The sequence below is a fragment of the Mauremys mutica genome, chromosome 20 (assembly GCF_020497125.1).
Source record: "Mauremys mutica isolate MM-2020 ecotype Southern chromosome 20, ASM2049712v1, whole genome shotgun sequence".
In the NCBI taxonomy this organism is placed as follows: domain Eukaryota; kingdom Metazoa; phylum Chordata; order Testudines; family Geoemydidae; genus Mauremys; species Mauremys mutica.
The window spans coordinates 17,671,203-17,685,098 of NC_059091.1; the positions used below are offsets into that span (position 1 = coordinate 17,671,203).

General features: G+C 49.2%; 1 protein-coding gene across 1 annotated transcript in view; it reads left to right on the forward strand.

Annotated features, from left to right (window-relative positions):
• Nucleotides 1-13,350, forward strand: part of LOC123353804 (adhesion G protein-coupled receptor E3-like) — a 57,055-nt gene extending 43,705 nt beyond the window's left edge. Inside the window, exons 9-16 of the mRNA XM_044995218.1 lie at nt 568-738; nt 7,234-7,428; nt 8,129-8,364; nt 9,104-9,170; nt 10,587-10,678; nt 11,839-12,007; nt 12,118-12,222; nt 12,995-13,350. Of these exons, the coding sequence (XP_044851153.1) occupies nt 568-738; nt 7,234-7,428; nt 8,129-8,364; nt 9,104-9,170; nt 10,587-10,678; nt 11,839-12,007; nt 12,118-12,222; nt 12,995-13,030 (1,071 nt within the window). The 3' untranslated portion in view covers nt 13,031-13,350. The remainder of the gene's footprint in view (nt 1-567; nt 739-7,233; nt 7,429-8,128; nt 8,365-9,103; nt 9,171-10,586; nt 10,679-11,838; nt 12,008-12,117; nt 12,223-12,994) is intronic.
• The last annotated feature ends 546 nt before the right edge of the window (nt 13,351-13,896 follow it).

Here is a 13,896-nt window from a genome sequence, read left to right on the forward strand (position 1 = left end):
CTACTGGTGGGACCAGAGCAGAGCTCACGGTGGGGAGGGTCTGGGTGGTGCTCCCTCTCTGCTCCCCCATGGGGGCTGACCCGATGCCTGTCATGTCCCTCTGAAGTTTCCTCTATGTCCCCCTAGGAGAATGCACCCCACAGTTTGGGGACCTCTGCCCTATAGATAGCAGAGTTCAGGGAAACAGCATGAGATGGTGCCTTCTTTGATTAAGTAATGAACTTGCTAGAGTGCATGTGGGTATTTGTGGGCAGGTCTGTGAATGCCTTTTAATGGCTCAAATCCGAACTGCACAATTGTGTGTCATAGACCCCACAGTGCTCAGAGTTAAGGGAATTACCACTTTAGCTCTGGGCTCAGGGGCTTGTGCTGTTGGAGCTGGAGGATCTCGCTTGTATTTCCACTGCCAATGGGAAGTCCCAAATGGCTGTTACGTGCAGCACAATGAGAGCCATGAAACCGTTGGTGATTTCAGGTTTATGATGGTCTATTAGAGATGTGTGACAAAAGAAACAGTGTTCTCCCCCTGATCCAGTGAGGATGATGATGGGGTGTTTTTGTTTCCAGACAAAGAAAGAGGAGGAAGAGACTCGCTGCGTTCACTGGAAATTCATCGCTGGGAAAGGCACCTGGGCTGAGGATGGCTGCACCATTCTCCACATGAACAGCACTCACACCATCTGCAGCTGTGACCATCTCTCCAGCTTCGCACTCCTTATGGGTCTCAGCGGAGTGGAGGTATCTCACTTATCAGACTCAGATCAAAGGGCTGGACTCTGAGCTCCTGATTTGAGCAAAATCAGTGAGAATTTTGCCTGAATGAACGCTGAGTCGGAACCTCGGGGTATAATCTGTGGCCATACAGGATGGGTCAGGGTCAAGGGGGCTGGGCTCGGGTTGTGATCTGAGGTCCCTAGAGTAGCCCACACTGACAATACCAGGGTCAGGGCAGGCTGTAAAAAGGAGAGCAGATTCCCCCAGAACTGGTGGTTAACACTATAGTTAGAATCACCAACCAGTCACAGTCTGTGCTCCAGATCCCCCACACTGGTTATTGAGAAGCTGAAAAAAGAACTCACACTTAAAACTCTAATCACTTAACAAAATGTTCCTCTGATCCTGAAAGGGGCAGCCACATTGCCAGGTCTATATTAGTTTGGATCTTACCTAAAATACCACACTGACAGCCAATCCTTTAGTATCTAAAACTAAAGGTTTTATTATAAATGAAAAGAAAAGAAAGAGAAGAGAGCTGTTAAATGATCAAAGCAATCTGATACATATGACTTCAAGATCCATATATCAGGTTCTTAGCAGCCTTAGCGAGTTTGCTGGCTTGTAAAGTCTCTCTGGAACACACCCAAAGCTTAGATGGGTCTATCAGACCTTTGTTCAAGCTTCCGTTTGTAGAGAAGTTACTGCAGAGGTGAGAATCAGGACTGAAGACAAAATGGAGGTGATGCAGCTGCCTTTTTCTATCCTTTTCCATGTGGCTTGTACTTGCTCTGTCCCAAACACAAGCTCACAGCACATGGGCATGGAAAGGTACTTGGAGCCACCTGTCCATAGGCATGTCCCTACATGTCCTGCTGACTCGTGGGCATAGCTCCTGGCTTCTCTCAATGGGTTCGTTGTAGAGCTCAGCAGTTCTCAATCTTTAGCAACCCAAGGATCCGCATTTTGATTTAAAATTTTTGCAGACCCCCAAGTCCCCCGCTCAGCCCCAGGCCCCACCCCCATTCCATCCATTCCCCCAAGGCCCCACCCCACCTCTTCGCGCCTCCGCTTCACCCCTGCTTCTTCTCTTCCCTGCCTCTTTCCACCCCCTACCCCAAGTGCACCCCATCCGCGCTCCCCCCCCCCGCATGCTGCTGAACAGCTGTTCCCCAGCATGCAGAAGACACTGGGATGGAGGTGGAGGACTTGGTCAGCGGGACCTGCGGACCCCCAGTTTGAGAATGCTGGTATAGCTGATTACCCTTGATGGGCCATCAAACAGACTGGATAGTGCTGATGCCAATCTGTCTAGGGGTGTCACCCAGAAACGCAGCACATATATATCACACATATTTATAACTCACAATGCAAAGATAATGCATATATATACACAAGATTATCATACTTAGCAAATCATAACTTTTCAACTGATACCTTACATGGCATATCTTGTAAGATTCATTGCGATTTTGTAATACAGTAACTCCTCACTTAACGTTGTAGTTACGTTCCTGAAAAATGCCACTTTAAGCAAAACAATGTTAAGCGAATCCAATTTCCCCATAAGAATTAATGTAAATGAGGGGGTTAGGTTCCAGGGAAATTTTTTTCACCAGACAAAAGACTATATGATACACACACAAACACACACACAGTATAAGTTTTAAACAAACAGTTTAATACTGGTACACAGTGATGATGATTGTGAAGCTCGGTTGAGGTGGAGGAGTCAGAGGGTGGGATATTTCCCTTACTGCTAAATGATGAACTAGCAATTGGCTGAACCCTCAAGGGTTAACTCTCTCCCTCTGCAAAGCAGCAGGAATGGAGGGAGATATGCACATTTCCCTTACATACACTGCCTTGTTAATTAGATCAGCTTGCTGAGACCGCAGCTGCTACAAGCTCCCTCCGTCCTGAGCCCTGCTCTATGGAAGATGGGGTAAGCGAGGTGCAGGAGCAGGGGGGAGGGGGACACCTTGACATTAGCCCCCCTCTTCCTTCCCTCCCCCCCAGCATAGCAAGCAGGAGTCTCAGGGAGCAGCTCCAAGGCAGAGGGCAGGAGCAGCACATGGCAGTGGGGGGAGGGACACAGCTGAACTGCAGGCAGCTGCTGCACAGGGAACTTAGGGGAGTGGGGAGCTGATAGGGGGGGTGCCAGTCCATCCTGGTTCCAAGCCCCTACCAGCTAGATGCAACAGGCTGCTCTTCCTGCAAGCAGTAGACAAAGCAGGCGGCTGCCAAACGACGTTAGAAGGGAGCATTACACAACTTTAAACAAGCATGTTCCCTAATTGATCAGCAATGTAACAACGTTAACTGGGATAAGTTTAAGTGAGGAGTTACTGTATTGGTATCCATAATATTATAAATGGTCACCCATATTCCATAGAATCATAGAACTGGAAGGGACCTCGAGAAGTCATCTAGTCCAGTCCCCTGCACTCAAGACAGGACTAAGTATTCTCTAGACCATCCCTGACAGGTGTTTGTCTAACCTGCTCTTAAAAATCCCCAATGATGGAGATTCCACAACCTCCCTAGGGAATTTATTCCAGTGTTTAACCACCCTGACAGTTAGGAAGTTTTTCCTAATGTCCAACCTAAACTGCCCTTGCTGCAATTTTAGCCCATTGCTTCTTGTCCTACCCTCAGAGGTTAAGAAGAACAATTTTTCTCCCTCCTCCTTGTAGGAACATTTTATGTATTTGAGAACTGTTCTCATGTCCCCACTCAGTCTTCTCCAGACTAAACAAACCCAATTTTTTCAATCTTCCCTCGCAGGTCATGTTTTCTAGACCTTTAATCGCTTTTGTTGCTCTTCTCTGGACTTTCTACAATTTGTCCACATCTTTCCTGAAATGTGGCGCCCAGAACTGGACACAATTTTCCAGCTGAGGCCTAATCAGCGCGGAGTAGAGCAGAAGAATTACTTCTTGTGTCTTGCTCACAATACTCATGCTTATACGTCCCAGAATGATGTTTGCTTTTTTTGCAACCGTGTTATACTGTTGACTCATATTTAGCTTGTGATCCACTCAGGGCCATCCTTAGGCATACGCAAACACGGCTGCTTATGGCACCCAAAAATTTGTGTCCACCCTTCCGCTTCTTCTTATGCCTGTGCTGACCTTTCCTGCAGGCTCCCACAGCTAGCTACTGCAGCCTGGTGACTCTTACTCCATAGGGGATCTAGTTGGGGCGGCTCCAGGCACCAGCACGCCAAGCGCGTGCCTGGGGCGGCAAGCCGGGGGGGCGCTCTGCCAGGTTGCCGCGAGGGCAGCAGGCAGGTTGCCTTCGGCGGCATGCCTGCGGAGGGTCTGCTGGTCCTGCGGCTTCGGCAGACCTCCCACAGGCGTGCCGCCGAATCCACGGGACCGGAGACCTCCCGCGGGCAAGCCGCCCAAGGCAACCTGCTGCCATGCTTGGGGTGGCAAAATACCTAGAGCCGCCCCTGGATCTAGTAACTTAAAAGTAAAAAAGCCTCCAGCCATTCAAAGAGCCATTCAAGTGGTAATGAAGCCATTTAACGGGCATTTGCCAACCCCCAGGTATATACTGTCAGTTTCTGAATTTACTGACAAACAGTTGTGCATGACTGTAATATTTACTCAGAACGTGTTAGTCTACAGGACCTTAGTTTAAAATTTGCTTTAAAAATATTTCCTTAGCAGATTGCTGAAGATTATAAAATCACATCTCTAAAAAATCCTTGCATAGGTTACAATCTGAGTATTCATCTTTAGCTTTAAATGCTTGGATCTACAGACATAGAGTTTTTTAAATAAATCCTTCAAAAGACCACTCTTATCTACAATACACATTTTAATTTGAATTACTATAATACAAAAAACTTGCTTCCTGTCCTTTCCGCCCATCCATTTTTCCCTCCCCCCCGGTTGAAGAGAGGCTAGCCCTTAAAGGGACAACACTCCTTTCCTTTCAGACAAAGGAGTTTCTCTTTCTTTACTTCTGACTATTTGATGAACTAGTTTTAAGGGACCCTCCAGCAAAATCAGTACCTTAGTAAGCTATAAAATCCTTTGTTATGCCTAAAATCTTTGGAAACTTATTTTTTAAAGTTGATGAAATTTCATAAACATGTCTGTTGTTATGGAGATCACACAAAGTAAATTAGTGTTCCCTTTTTCTAAAAGCAATGAACATTGTTATGAACACACTAAACCTCTGTGACTGATTCATTTAAAATAATGTCTTTGTTTCAGTGAGTTAAATATGCAGTAATCTGGAAGGGTTACTTTATGAAAGCTTAAGAGTATATTTAAAATATAAAATCAGCTTAGAAATACTGATTAAGAAAATGTAAAACAAAGAAGAGCAGGGCCGCCCAGAGGATTCCGGGGGCCTGGGGTCTTCGGCAGCGGGGGACCCTTCCGTTCCGGGACCCGCCGCCCAAGTGCCCCGAAGACCCATGGCGGGGACCCCCTGCCGCCGAATTACCGCCGAAGCGGGACCCGCCGCCGAAGTTCAGCTCGGTCTTTGGTGGTAATTTGGCATCAGGGGGCCCCCGCCACGGGTCTTCGGGGCACTTCGGCGGCGGGTCCCGGAACAGAAGGGCCCCCCGCTGCCGAATTACCGCCGAAGACTGAGTTGGACTTCGGCGGCAGGTCCCGCTTCGGCGGTAATTCGCCGGCGGGGGGTCCTTCCGCCCCGCCGGCGAAGACCGGGAGCGGAAGAAGCTCCTGGGCCCGGCCCCGCAAGAGTTTTCCGCCCCCCCCCCCCCCGGAGCGAGTGAAGGATCCCGCTCCAGGGACCCCGAAAAACTCTCGTGGGGGCCCCTGTGGGGCCTGGGGCAAATTGCCTCTCTTCCCCACCCTATGGGCGGCCCTGAGAAGAGCTGCATCACATATTCCATAATATTTAATGTTGTAGTCAGCAGGTCAGCTGATGCCCTTACTATAAAGTTTTTGCAAATAAATCTCTGACACAGTTCAAGGTATATCAAAATACCTGTGACTGACATTTTTTATTCCTAAATTTAGTGCTTTTAATTAGGTACCTTCTGCATGTCCTGTCTTCACCATCTGGCATGCAGTGGAAAACATGCTCCATTTTCTTTTGAACACTCCCCTACTCTTCTGCAATTTCTTTCTAATGTCATTTGCTTCATTTGAGTTCAGGGATTTGGCTGGAAGGGGGTGAGCATGGAGGGGGAGGGAAGAAAGGAGGGAGACAGTGGGGAGGGGAGGGGCCTGAACAGAGTGGGGGCGGAGCCTGGGCAGAGCCGAGGTGGAGTATGAGCAGGGCCACAGGCAGAAGAGGTGGGCTGGGGAGCTAGGCTCCCCAAAGGGCAGCTTCACGCACCGCCCATGACAGCAGGTAAGTGGGGGTCAGCTCCTGCACACCCAGTGCACGCTGCAGTCTCAGCAAGCAGGGGCCATATTCACAGAGACGAATGCGCCAGTGCCGCACATTCTGCGTGAGGGAGAGGGTACAGGGGTCTCTGCGAGGAATTTTGACTCTCTGCCACCGTGAGGTGGGCTGGGCATCTCGGTATCCTTTGCTACCTCCTCCCTCCCTCCTACCCCCCATGGGCTGTGAGTCCGGGCTACCGTCAGGCATAGGGGCACCAGTTTAATAATACTGCATAGGGAGCCCTAAGGATGGCCCTGGATCCACTATGACCCACAGATCCCTTTCTGCAGTACTCCTTCCTAGGCAGTCATTTCCCATTTTGTAAATGTGCAACTGATTGTTTCTTCCTAAGTGGAGTACTTTGCATTTGTCTTTATTGACTTTCATCCTATTTACTTCAAGCAATTTCTCCAGTTTTGAATTTTAATCCTATCCTCCAAAGCACTTGCAACCCCTCCCCGCTTGGTATCGTCCAAAAACTTTATAAGTGTACTCTCTATGCCATTATCTAAATAATGAATGAAGATATTAAACAGAACTGGACCCAGAATCAATCCCTGTGGGACCCCACTTGTTATTCCCTTCCAGCATGACTTTGAACCACTGATTACTATCCGGGAATGATTTTCCAACCAGTTATGCACTCACCTTATTATTTATGAGACGGTCATAGAATCATAGAATATTAGGGTTGGAAGAGATGTCAGGCGGTCATCTAGTCCAATCCCCGGCTTAAAGTGAGACCAACACCAACAGCCAGGACTTTTTCATCCTTAAAAACCTCTCAGGATGGAGATTCCACCACCTCCTTCCAGTATCAAAAGCCTTACTATAGTCAAGATATACCACATCTACCTCTCCCCTCCTCCCCCGATCCATAAGGCTTGTTACCCTGTCAAAGAAAGCTATCAGGTTAGTTTGACACGATTGGTTCTTGACAAATTCATGCTGACTGTTATTTATCACATTATTATCATGTGGGTGTTTGCAAATTGATGGGTTAATTATTTGCTCCATTATCTTTCTGGGTACAGAAGCTAAACTGAATTGTCTGTAATTCGCCGGGGTGTCCTTACTTCCCTTTATTTCCCATATAGCTTCACAGGGTTCACTGGTGATTCTCCCTTTGTTGTGTTACAGGAGAGTGGCCCACTGACCATCATCACCTACGTGGGACTGACCCTCTCCCTGCTGTGCCTCCTCCTCGCCATCCTCACCTTCCTCCTGTGCCGCTCCATCTGGAACATCGGCACCTCCCTCCACCTGCAGCTCTGCCTCTGCCTCTTCGTGGCCAACCTGCTCTTCCTCACCACAGTGAAGCGCACCGGCATTCAGGTCTGTTATCCACTTTTATTCTTGATTTAAAATTGAGCTGTGTCCAGATCCTCTGTCAGCATTTCTACAGCTCCCCTCACCCCAGCACCTCTGTATATCCTCAGCTGGATGGTAATATTTATTTCATGCTCTTTAGTCCTGCAGAAATAATTATTTACTCCCCTCCAAAAGAAATCTCTATGGGCGAAACCAATCCTTCCCTTTTCCTTGTGGGCTCCTTCCTTCATCAGTCAGACAAAGGAACCCTGATTTCCAGAGTCACAGCCCCCTGCCTGTCCTCTCTTCCCCCAGATTGATGGGCAGATGCAAGACACCTATACCATGAAGCAGATATAGAGAAGAGAACTTACACCCTCCAGGTCTCTCCCTATTATGAGGACCGGGAATTTCTTTATATCCCTGCTCCCTTTCCTAGGATTCCTCACAGTATTCGACAATTTCCACCATTTATTTGGGAACTACAACCCGCAGAAACCGTCTTTTCTGAGTGGAGATCAGGACCAGGCTGGACTCTGAATGATTGAAAGGGCCAGCCAGCTTGCCCTTAGACAAGCCCCCATAGACTGAAGAAGGTATTGTCTCAGGGAGAGCGTCATAACTAGAGAGATGTGCCCTATGTGATCATCCCCAAAGTCCCCCCATCTCCAAATTTCCCTTCCCGGAAGCAGTGTCCCAGAGCTCTCTCTTGTCCTGTCCTCAGGTGGCGTGTGCTGTCATTGCTGGCCTCCTGCACTACCTCTTCCTGGCCTGCTTCAGCTGGATGTTCCTGGAGGGGCTGCACCTCTTCCTCACCGTCAGGAACCTGCAGGTCGTGAATTACACCAGCGCCAGCCAATTCAAGAAGAGATTCATGTACACGTTCAGCTACGGATTCCCAGCCTTGGTGGTGGCTATTTCTGCAGGGGTGAATCCTGGTGGCTACGGAACTTCCACACAGTACGTGCAGTGCCCATCCTGAAGGGGAGCTGGGATGTGGCTTCCATGCGGTTGTCTGGCTCACCCCAGGTCTGACTTGAACCTAGATTTCCCTGCTCACCCTGCCTGGGAGCTGAATGTCCCCCTGGGACCCTTCCCATCCCCAGGGACACTAAGCTGCCCCGAGCGCTGCAGTTGAGTTGCCCCCTGTCAGACATCTACACTCCTCACGCTACTGATGATGCGGAAGAACAAGCCAGAAAGATCCCAGCTTGACGCCCAGCTCCCAGGCTGGGTTTGTGGCACTGGTGGGTAGGAAACAAATGCACCTTCTTACTGTGTGCAAATCCCTCAGGATCCCCTCTCTAAAGTGAGCTACTTCACTAAAACAGGCGTCTTCTAGACACCCCAGGCGACATCCTCAGCTGGTGTAAATCAGGACAGCTCCACTTCCTTCAGTGCAGCTAGGCCAATGTCCATCCGCTGCATGTCTGGCCCTCCATCAATACTGCGCCCACCCACCAGAAAGGGTCATTTGAGGAGGTGGAAGAGGAAGTGGTGGTAGAAAGCAGGAGATGCTGAGGTAGATGGGAAGGGCCGTTAGCCTGCTACTCACAATAGAGTCGGCCATATCACAGGCAGGCTGAGATCCATCTTGCTTTTGAGAGCCAGCTACCCTGTGACACCCCCTCTCTGCCCCGGGGCTGAAAAAGGGTAGTAATCCCATTAAAGTCACCTTCTTCTTCCTCCCTCCCTGTAGCTGCTGGCTCAGCCTGGAGAGAGGATTTCATTGGAGCTTTCTGGGTCCAGTCTGTGCCATAATCCTGGTGGGTTCCTCACAGAACCACAGGCCCATTCTCCTCTCACCTCTGCAACCCCGTGGACTCCAGTGAAGCCAAGAGAAGAATATCTCCCAGAGAATTTAAGATGAAAGAGTCCTATAAGATCCCATTTCATCCACCCCTCTTTGGCCAGTTCAGGATTTCCCCCTAACACAACAGCCTACATTCTATGGAGTCAGTCAGGGCGAATGAGTCGGGCACTGGGTTGTGAGTCAGTAGACCTGACTCTGCCACTGGCCTGCTGTGTTAACTTGGGAAGTAGCTTCCCCTCACTGTACCTCTGTTTCTCCTCCCACCCTTTGTCTGTCTTGCCCATAGGCACCAAAAAAATTAGTGGATGCTCAGCACCCACTGGCAGCCACCTCCCCCACCACATGCCCCGTGTCCCCCATCCGCCAGCAGCCCCACCGATCAACAACTTCCCCTCCATCCTGCCTGCCGCAATCAGCTGTGCAGGAGGCGCTGTGGGAGAGGGGGCGGAACTAGGTTGGAAGAGGTGGGGTGGGAGTGGGAAGAGTCGGGAGCTTGGAGAAGCAGTGGGGTTTTCGGCCAAGTGGAGGTGGGAAGAAGTGAGGTGGGGGCTTGGGACAAAGGGTCGGGTGGGGGTGGGGCCTGGGGCAGAGCTGGGGGTTGAGCACCCTGGGTCCTGGAGGAAGCTGGCGCCTGTGGTCTTGCCTAGTTATTTTGCGAACAAATGCTCCAGGACAGGGGCTGCCCCTTTCTAGGTGTGAGTACAGAACCCAGTGCAGTCTTAGTTGGAGCCTCTAGGTGCTACCATAATATGATTAATTATAATATGTCATTACTCATGCAATGCTGCCATGGAAGCAAGTGGAACCTCTGCTGGAATGAGGATAGTTTTGTCCCTTGCCTTGTCCAACCTGACTGGTAACTAACCCAAGTGATGGGGGAAGGGAAGGTGGCTGTAGCGTGGGGAGTTTGAGGATGGAAGGGTACATGTGTTGCAAGAGATAAAAGTAGCAAATGTCCTTGCAGATTCCTCTCCATCTCAGGCAGCAGGTTAAGAATTAATTTCAGCCTCAGAATTGAAGGGAACACTCTAGAGACAGGATCTAGAAGCTTTGGGCCAAATCACACGGCTCGAAATCTGGAATAACTGCAGACCCCACTGGAATCAGTGGAGTCCCTCCAGATTCAGATAAGAGCAGAATGTGGCCCTCTGGCTGTATGATCACATGTGATGCATTGCAGCCCTGCCTATGCCAACAGTTCCCTGCAAGACCTGGGACCAGGATCTGGCAGGAAATGGTGTATGACCCACTGGACGAGCAGTCACTGATGTGCAGCCATCTGATCCCATTGGATTGTTCCGTGCCTCAGCCAGAGAGACTGGCCTTGGCTGGCATGTTTTACAAGGAATATTTCATGCTGTTTCCACAGATAAATTTAACATTTTTTCTTGTAACCCTCTGGATCCTGAGAGACAAACTCTCCTCCCTTAATGAAGATGTGTCCACTCTCAAAGACACCAGGTAGGACAGCACTACATCTACTAGAAGGGTCCAGTGAGCCTCCTGTATGGGAATTCCTGTGGCATTCTGCACAGATTGCTGCTACCATACAGCTGAGCACATGCCACTGTAGGGTTTCCAAGTTATCTTGGCGACCTTCGGCTTGATGAGAGAGTAACAGTCTCACTGTCCTAGGAGCTGATAAACCCTAACTCGCATCAGGAATCCCTTATGAGTCCTAAAGTTGTCCATGGGACCATCTGCCAAAATAAGGACAATTTGCATGAATAGGGGTATCGGATCTTAAATTAGACACAGCACAGCCAGGGTGGCAATTGAAGGGTCAGGTTAGGAGAGATGAGAGGTCTATGGCAGTAAAGGATCATCATGGGACTAACTTTTCTGCCATGTGCATCATGTTGGTCCCTGGATGGATATTGAGATGACAGTTGCAGTCTGTTCCAAAGCCCGCTGAAGTCATTATGAAATCTGTTTGTTAGAGATGAACAAGATCAGGGCCACCAGCTGGGAGTGCTGGATGGTGACATGAGAGAGGAAAAAGACTTTGGAAGCAGATCAGAAAGTTGAGGCTACAGAAAGCCATGGTGTTACTTACTGCATGTGCCTAGTGCTGTGTAAGCAGAAAGTCTGTGCTGATATTCAGAGCTGGGCCATGTGCTACTTAGGGAGGAAACTCATCTCTTTCCCCTGGGGCTGTGGATACTGTCAAGGTAAAGTGCCATCCATTGAGGAGGAAGGCAAGTGTGGCTCACTGTTGCTATTTAGCAACCCCTCTGTCTATTTATGGAACAAGATAGATGGGGTCCCGGGAGCCCAATATCCTGTTCCCACTTGATTGTCACATTGCCAGGGCCTCATGTGAAGGGATTGAAAACAAAACGTGAAGGGATTAAGAACAAAACTGTAATGAGGTTGAACCATTTGCTTTGGAAGAGCCACCTGTAGGAGGGGAAGGTGTATGTGTCGGGGGTAAGATGGTTGGGCACAATATTGTATTTCAGATTCATAGGCGTAAGTTGCCATTGTGTTCGTCTTAACAGTAACCCTAAGACACAGTAAAGCGGGTGCCAGCTGTTTCACCCCACACTGCCCAGAGCCCCTGACTCAGTCACTCACCATAGGGTCGTTATAACGGGATCTCTCCATCTGCCTTTATCCAGGCTACTGACTTTTAAAGCTATCGCCCAACTCTTCATTCTGAGCTGCACGTGGAGTCTTGGTCTCTTCCAAGTCGGCTCAGCAAAAATGGTCATGGCATATTTATTCACCATTGTCAACAGCCTGCAGGGAGCCTTCATCTTCCTGGTGCACTGTGTCCTCAATCGCCAGGTAATGCCCATGGCAGATCATCAGCCACCCAGTGACTTCATGGGCCTAGCAGTGGCCTGGCCTGAGGGTGTTAGTTACATGATGTAGTGATCATGTCCCTTATTCTCCAGGTGAGAGAGGAGTACAGGAGATGGATTAAAGGCACAAGAAAACCCAGCCCCACGACTCAAAATTTTACTCTGTCCGTGTCCACTGTCACTACCAGCACCAAGATGGTAAGAGATCCTCTATTCTGTTCCAATCCCAGCTCCAAAAGTTGCATCCATCTGGGTCTGTTGTAGCTCCTGAGGTGCCTTGTCCCCTGAGTGACACATGCTTGTTTTAATCCATCTGAGAATGGCATTGGGAGTCTTAGTGTGATTCAATTTCATCCAAATCAAGGGGGAATCCCAGGTCTCCTAGAACCCAGCACAGAACTCCTCCTTTCTTGCGCACCTCCACGTTCCCTTCCCTTTGCTGCTTTGCAATTTCCATGCATCACTCACTGTGGCATGGGCTGGGAAGGTGTTGGCTTTGACAAAAATTCAGGTAATTACCCAGTCGGGGAAGTCTGCAAACCAAAACTGGGGTGGAAATCTTGTCAGTGCAGATCGGAGAGTTAACACTCGATGGAATTTCCTCTGGTTCCATTACCTCTACTGGGAAAGGATCCAGAAGCTTTGCCTGGAGGGAAAAGTGAAGACTTATATATGGAAAAACCTCCCTGCTCCAGTCCCAACACGAGATGCCACAACCTTTGTCTGGAAGTGGACATTTCTGGTTTATTTGGAGCAGCCTATATTACCTGTGAGTTGGTGGGGGAAGGGAGTGGGCTTTGTCTACTCTTGTTTAGTTATTTTCCTGCAGATGATGTCACTTCAGTGGAAGCTGGCTGCATTTTGCAGAGTCTGCACTATTCCTGAATGAGGACCCAGTCCTGATCCCATTAAAATTGACTGGAGTTATCCCATGGGATTGGCACTCAATGTATATTTGTTTTGCTGGCAGGTGAGTTGGGGAGAGCCCTCCACTTCATCTCTGTGAAACAATCATCTCTCCAACCACCGATATTTATCATGCAGCCGGATTTGCTGTGCCAGTGGGGCAGGTGCTTCAGCTGCCATTCTTCAACAACTACTTACAAAACCTGGAAGGGGAAGCGGGATTGGACCTAATCCTTTCTCTGATCCAAATCCACAACTCCTACTGAATTCAAAGGACACCCTAGTGTTGTAGCCGGGTGTCTCTCCCAGATTTAAAGGGCCAGATCCCAGGTCAGAGAGCAGTTATTTCTTAGGGAAAGCACACCATGCGCGGGGGCGGGAGGGGTGTATGGTGATTTGCAGAGTCCTCACTTGCTATGTGTGTGAGCTAGCTCTGCTGTTTCACTGTAATGTGCAAAGAATAAAATAACCTGCTTATGGACCTTGGTTGCTTCTTTGGTTTGAGGGGTTACTATCACGTTCTGCCTGTCCTGGAAACCTAGGGCCAATTCTAAAGCCTCTTTATGCCACTCTGGCAGTGTAAAGGGGCTTTAAAGTGGGCAGAAATGGCCCTGTGATTAGCCCTCCAGTGCAGAAGTCCTTCCTGGCTGCTGTAGAACTGGCATCAAATCTCTACATTAGCCCTGCTTCCAGCCCTGGCATGGGGGTTGTGAGTGGTGGGGTGGAGGTGCTGCTGAGGGCATGGCTGAAGCACACTGCTTCATGGCTATTGTCTGCTTCCCAAGCCCCAGAAGGATCCTTGAAAACGCACTAGTTTACACCAGCCAAGGACCTGGCCTGTAATCAATTTTCAGCTCCAGTACTGTCACTGCACCACTAAATGCTCTTCTACTGTTTTGGGTTTTTTTTTAAGAAAATTTGTTTTCAAACTGTCCTTTCTCCACAACACTATGAAATTTGCTGATG